The sequence below is a fragment of the Ochlerotatus camptorhynchus genome, unplaced genomic scaffold, assembly GCF_037179485.1.
Source record: "Ochlerotatus camptorhynchus isolate MF236.1 unplaced genomic scaffold, CSIRO-AGI_Acam_v1.1 ptg000434l, whole genome shotgun sequence".
Lineage (NCBI taxonomy): Eukaryota > Metazoa > Arthropoda > Insecta > Diptera > Culicidae > Ochlerotatus > Ochlerotatus camptorhynchus.
In genome coordinates this window covers 7,707,178-7,713,556 of record NW_027040920.1, presented here as the reverse complement: position 1 = coordinate 7,713,556, position 6,379 = coordinate 7,707,178, and the positions used below count along the sequence as shown (strand labels likewise).

The 6,379-nt window shown below is 40.8% G+C and overlaps 1 protein-coding gene across 1 annotated transcript; it reads left to right on the top strand.

The window, feature by feature from the left end:
- Positions 1-5,158: 5,158 nt before the first annotated feature.
- On the top strand, positions 5,159-6,148 carry LOC135711630 (uncharacterized). Its single transcript, XM_065234499.1, has 3 exons — positions 5,159-5,519; positions 5,586-6,071; positions 6,129-6,148. The coding sequence occupies exons 1-3, from the start codon at positions 5,180-5,182 to the stop codon at positions 6,146-6,148; spliced, it is 846 nt and encodes a 281-aa protein (XP_065090571.1). The 5' UTR covers positions 5,159-5,179.
- Positions 6,149-6,379: the final 231 nt, after the last annotated feature.

The window sequence follows — 6,379 nt, the reverse complement described above, 5'->3', positions numbered from 1 at the left end:
TGATAAATAATACGCCAAACGAAGCGAAAGCCATAATGGGAACGTACGAGACCCTTATGATCAACGCATTCGTTGATGGTTTACACGATGCGACATCGGATCTAACAAGATCCACCCGTCCTCAATCGCTTGCAGCTGCTTATCAAGTTGCTTCAGAACACGAGGCAGCAAAACAAAGGAGACAGGAGAAAAATTCAAAACATCCACCCGATGTTATGAAAACAAAACCACCACCAAACACAAACGGACCGCAATTCAGCCGACCGTCTAATTTCGCGCCTTACTTCCAGAATAAACCATTTGTGCCCGCACAAATGACTTACCAAAGGCCATTTCAAAGGTTTACAGCACCGGGTTTTAACCAAGCAAACCAACCGAATATAAATTTCAATAACAGACCCCAACTCCAAGCTCCACCTAACATCAAGCCTGACCCCTCTAGTCAGAATCGACAAAATAATTTTAAACAAATGGCTCCCTATCGGAGAAGTACACAAATAAACGTGCACGAAACACCCGAGGAATCATATTCAGATTACCCGGAATACACCTCCTATTCAGATCAAGATGTGGAACAATATTATAACCAAGCTGCGGCAACACCTGAAACGGAAGAACAGCAGGAAGAGCTAAATTTTTGTATGGTCACCGACCAAACAGTGGCCGAATAATGAATAATTTACTCCCATACTTAGAAATCGCTAGAAAAATGGTAGAAGTTACAGATTTCTAATCGATACGGGAGCAAACAAAAATTATATCACCCCAGAATTTGTTCCAACACAATACATCAAATCAGGTCCCCCATAGAATGTTAAGAATGTGAGCGGTACACAGAAAATTGATAAATTTACTCACTTAAACCCCCTAGCAAATTACGTAGGTGGTTTACCTAATTTAAAATTTTTCCTCTTCCGATTCCATGATTTTTTTGATGGCCTGATCGGCTTTGAATCATTAAGATCTTTGGGAGCTATTATTGACACAGCATCCAACACAATCGTAATAATTAATGCAAAAATACAACTTCAAAAAAAATTCCCCACCAAAGAACAGTTGAATTTCCACGAAAATGAAACTCTAGTGAAAGAGTTCTCCGTCAGAATTAAACATGGAGAATTTTTTATTGAAAATGATATTCCAATCGCCCAAGATGTAATCATACCATCAGGAGTACATAGTGCTCGAGACGGTATAGCTCCATTTCCTATGATGAACCTCAGCAACAAACAGGTAGAAGTCAGTATCGACAAAGAGGCCTTGTTTACTGAGATTCATAATTTTGAAGAAATCTCTCCCGAATCATTTAAAATGGATGATAGGAAAAAAATCAAAAACAACCATAAAACAAAAAATCAGAATGGAACACCTAAACGCAGAAGAAGAAGATAATCTTCTCAGTGTTTTGAAGCAATTTCCAGAAGTTTTCCACGACAACGATGGAGAACTTACGTTTTCCAATGCCGTGAGACATCAGATCAATACAAAAGATGATCTGCCCGTCTATACGAAGAACTACCGCTACCCCTTCTGTCATCGAGAAGAGGTCCAGCGGCAAATAGTTAAAATGTTGGATCAAAGCATTATTCGGCCATCGAATAGCCCCTGGTCCTCACCCATTTGGATAGTGCCAAAGAAGGCTGATGCTTCTGGTACGGAAAAATGGCGACTTGTGATCGATTATCGTAAGCTTAATCAAAAGACTACAGATGATCGATACCCAATACCCAATATCACGGACATCCTTGATAAATTGGGAAGGTGCCAATACTTTTCGACCCTAGATCTTGCATCAGGGTTCCACCAAATTGAAGTCCATAAAAAAGATATTCAGAAAACTGCGTTTAGTGTCGATGGAGGGCACTACGAGTTTGTTCGAATGCCTTTCGGACTAAAAAACGCACCCGCCACGTTCCAAAGAGTGATGGATAACGTCCTCAGAGAACACATAGGCGTGAGATGTTTGGTTTATATGGATGATATTATCATCTATTCCACCAGCCTACAAGAGCACTTGGTCAACCTTAAAAAAATCCTAGAAACACTTCGCAAATACAACCTCAAAATACAACTCGATAAATGCGAGTTCCTTCAGAAAGAGGTTGCCTTTCTTGGACATGTGGTCACCCCGGAAGGAGTAAAACCCAATCCAGAAAAAATAGTGCAATAAAAAATTGGCCTTTACCCAAAAACGAAACAGAACTGAGAGGATTTTTAGGAGTGGTTGGCTATTATCGAAAGTTCATTAAGGACTTTGCAAAGATAGCTAAACCACTGACTCAGAAACTACGCAAAGGGGAAAAGATTGACCATACCCATGAATTCATCTCTGCATTCAACCGATGCAAGAGTATTTTAACTAGTAGCCACGTGCTACAGTATCCAGACCTTTCTAAACGTTTCGTGCTTACTACGGACGCATCAAATTACGCATTAGGAGCAGTGTTGTCGCAAGGCCAAATTGGCCAAGACAAACCCATAGCCTTTGCATCGCGAACCCTAACGAGAACCGAGGAGAAATATTCAACAATTGAGAAGGAGCTCTTAGCAATCGACTGGGCTTGCAAATATTTCAAGCCATATTTGTATGGGCGGAAATTCACCTTATTTACCGACCATAAACCTCTCTCATATGCTTTAAATCTAAAAACCTCCAACGACAGACTAATAAAAATGAAGTTAAGGCTGGAAGCCTACGATTATGAGATTCAATACAGGGGCAAACAGAATGTTGTTGCCGATGGTCTGTCTCGAATTCAAACAGAGGTCAACATGAATGACCAAGAAGAAGATGCAACGTCAGATGACGAAACGGTGCATTCAGCATCATCAGACGATAGTAACTATATTATGATGACCGAGAAACCATTGAACTACTCTAAAAATCAAATTCTAATCAAAAAAGGAGATAGCAACGAGGAAGTTTGCGAAACAGTTTTTCCAGGGATTCGCAGGAGGACTCTTACGAGAGCAACATTCGGAGTTCCAGTAGCGGTAAGGTTATTCCGAGACTATATGTCTCCCACGAGGGTCAATTGCATTCTCTGCCCCGAGGAGTGGTTGAACACATTACAAATAACTTACAAGAACCATTTTGCAAGAGCCCAGACTTTTAAAATTAAACTAACACAAAATATCTTACAGGACGTTAGAACAGAAGAAGACCAAAACCTGCTAATCGAAAAAACTCACGAGAGAGCACACCGAGGAGCAATTGAAAACTATGAGGAGATCACCCGGCAATACTACTTCCCTCAAATGCGTAAGAAAATTCAATTGTTTATAAATCTTTGTCATACTTGTCTGCAGAACAAATACGAGCGTAGCCCTTATAAAATTAAATTCGCAGAAACACCTATCCCCAAAAAACCCTTTGATATTCTGCATATACCTAGACATTTTTATATCATCACCGAATCTATTTTTGTCAGCCGTTGATAAATTTTCCAAATTTGCTATGCTTATTCCGATTAAGTCGAGATCAATTCCCGATGTCAAGCGAGGCATAGTGAAATTGATTTCGACCTATGGAACTCCAAAGTTGATAGTCTGCGATAATGAAGTGGCTTTCCACTCTATCGAAATTAGGGGACTCCTTCAGAGACTTCAAGTAGAAATTTATTATACCCCGTCAAATCATAGTGAGGTTAATGGAACAGTTGAACGGTTCCATTCCACACTCTCCGAAATATTTCTTTGTGTCAAAGAAAAATATAACGATCGCTCCAATAAATAAATCTACAGATTGGCAACAACTCTGTATCATTCCACCATACATGGAGTTACAAAATTAAAACCGGTAGAAGTGTTTAGAGGAATGGGGAAGAAAGACCCAAGAATTTAGACAGAATACTTGAACACAGGAACGAGATTTACGACGAGGTAATCGCGAAAATAGAAGCCAATCAGGTAAAGACAATAGGTTCCAAGAATAAGGAAAGAGAAGATGAACCAATTTTCGAACCAGGTGATCAAATTTACAAAAAAGTTCCAGGCATCCCCAACAAAAGGAGAAGTAACCTTTACACAACAAGATATGAAGTTGTCTTCATTATTTTGTCTAAATATAACTAGAAGGCTGAACAAGGGTTGGAAAAGACTGTTGTTTAATGCTTTAAAAAGCTTATAAGTTATATAACTGATAAGCTTTTGGCTGATTAAAATCACCAGATTTAGATCGATTGAACAACGCTTGATAAGCATTAAATTGTTACCTGGGATAGCTTCGATAACTACAATATTGCTATCGGAATCACAGAAAACCAGATCCAGGAGCCACCCCAGGTGGTTGAAAAAAGAGTTGCAGAAGGACTCCATCAGGCATTGCGTCGCGTAACTAACTCACAAAGGGTAGATAAATGAGCATCGATAACACCTACGTCCCGACTACGATCCGAGGGATTTGTTCCAGCCTACAGCCATTAATGGTCTTAATCTCAACAGACTTGTAAACGCTAGTGCCCACATTTTAATACTAAAGGTCAGATGCTAAAGGGTCATTACCCACCAAGCCTTGCACATCAACCGGCGGAACTCAACGGAAAAGTCCATGTATTCAACACCGAGACGCAGTTATTCCTTTCTGGTCTGGTAGCTCTTCGGTTCCAAAGGGGTCATTCAAATTTGTTATTATTTAAGCGTTCAATTTTAAAATTCGCAAAATTTTCTGCGATCTTTTTTACAGATGCCCACCCGAATGTAACGGAAAAACGACATTAAGCTACTATTAGCTACTGTATGATAACAATGCAAAAACAATTAGGTAACATTGTTTGTTATAAAGCTTTTTCCGGTAGTAGCTAAATGATCATTTTTACAACAAAAATTTAACGTCTTATCATTATCGTACATCGTATGAGTAATGATTGGCATTGCAAACTTATTCAAATAACCTTTATTCCTTTACGCCGTTTTGCACGATTTCCTTGATGTACGGTTAAAACTGGTTTGTTTTTGCAGTGCAAGTGAACTCCAGAATTTATCACACCTGCAATCTAGATAAATGATAACGATGTTGTAAAATTTAATCTCGCCAAATTTGGTTGTCAAGTTTAACCTCATTTTTTTTGCTAAAAAGAAGCTCCTCTTGACTCTAACCTAAATAAACCAACTGAGGCAAATCGTATAAATGCCCAAACGGACCCAAACGAACTCATTCAGTCCGTAAGTCACCATCAAAATGTTAGCACTCCTACTAGTAATATCCGTGCTGCTTCAGCTGTCCACTCAGCAGGAACTGCCCGGCACCCTGCAGCAGAGAGCCACACCCCAGGTGCAAGCTGCCAAACGGTCTGGCATTGAAGCAGCCAACGAAACATGCGATGGAACGCGAATGTTTTCAACCTGCGCCGGATGTGATGTGGTCAGTGTTTGTCTGGGTGATACGACGGATTGGCGTCACTGCCCGTACGTAACACCGGACAAGCCGTACTGCAACAATGGAGAATGTTCTGCAACACCAAGCTTCGATGAAAACTGCCCTCCTAGTTTGTATTGCACCGGTTCCGGTTACTTCCCTGGTGAGTTTTGCTTTCGTGGTTACATTATGCTAGGTCTTTCATCATTTCCCCCATTCCTCCCGACAGACCCGGAAACTTGCGAAATTTACCATTTCTGTGAGTACAAATATGCCATGTCACTCGTTTACAAGTGCCCTCAGAACTATGTCTTCAATCCGGAAACATCTTTCTGCAAACGGAAGCAACAGGAAGGGGACTGTATGAAAGTTCAGTGCAATGCAGAGGAAATTTTCTCCAGCTACGGCACCAGCAAGCGATTCTTCGGCTACTGTAGGTTCAGCAGTGGACCATATTCGTATGGAACGGAAATCTACCGATGCCCCGAGGGAACTCAATTCGATGGCAAAACTTGCGCTTTCCAGTGTCCGGTGGAGGGACGGTTCCCGGATAGTACGGACGCTCGGACCTACTACGAGTGCTACTATTTCGATGAAAAGTTAACGGCTGTTACGCAAGTTTGTCCCTACGGGAGGGTGTTCAATCCTAAATTGTACGTTTGTGTTACGGACGTGGTGTCAACAACAACAACAACGCCATGGCCATACACTGAAGGTTTGTAGTTTAGGAGTTCTGATTGGTTGGGTTGATTAACTGACTTTTGTTTTACAGGAACCACGGGCCCTTGGTAATAAGCACCAGCTTAGATGGAAATGGTTTACGATATTTTCATCCTTATGATAAGTATCTGATCGCGCACGGGCAGGATCCCTACATTGTATTTTTGTTATACGGATTGATTAAATATAAAGAATACCGATTGGTTTGCCGTCCTGCCAGGACGGAGCCATACGAGACACTGTTTTATTGTTTATTTGTATTGCTCGTTACAGCGGGTAGGGTAGTGTGGCTCAAAATTGATC

Excerpts from the sequence above, each read along its gene's own strand:
- LOC135711630 (XM_065234499.1), top strand. The coding sequence starts at position 5,180 with ATGTTAGCACTCCTACTAGTAATATCCGTGCTGCTTCAGCTGTCCACT. Across the intron at positions 5,520-5,585 it reads CGGTTCCGGTTACTTCCCTG|ACCCGGAAACTTGCGAAATT; the intron begins GTGAGTTTTGCT and ends TCCTCCCGACAG. Across the intron at positions 6,072-6,128 it reads GCCATGGCCATACACTGAAG|GAACCACGGGCCCTTGGTAA; the intron begins GTTTGTAGTTTA and ends TTTGTTTTACAG.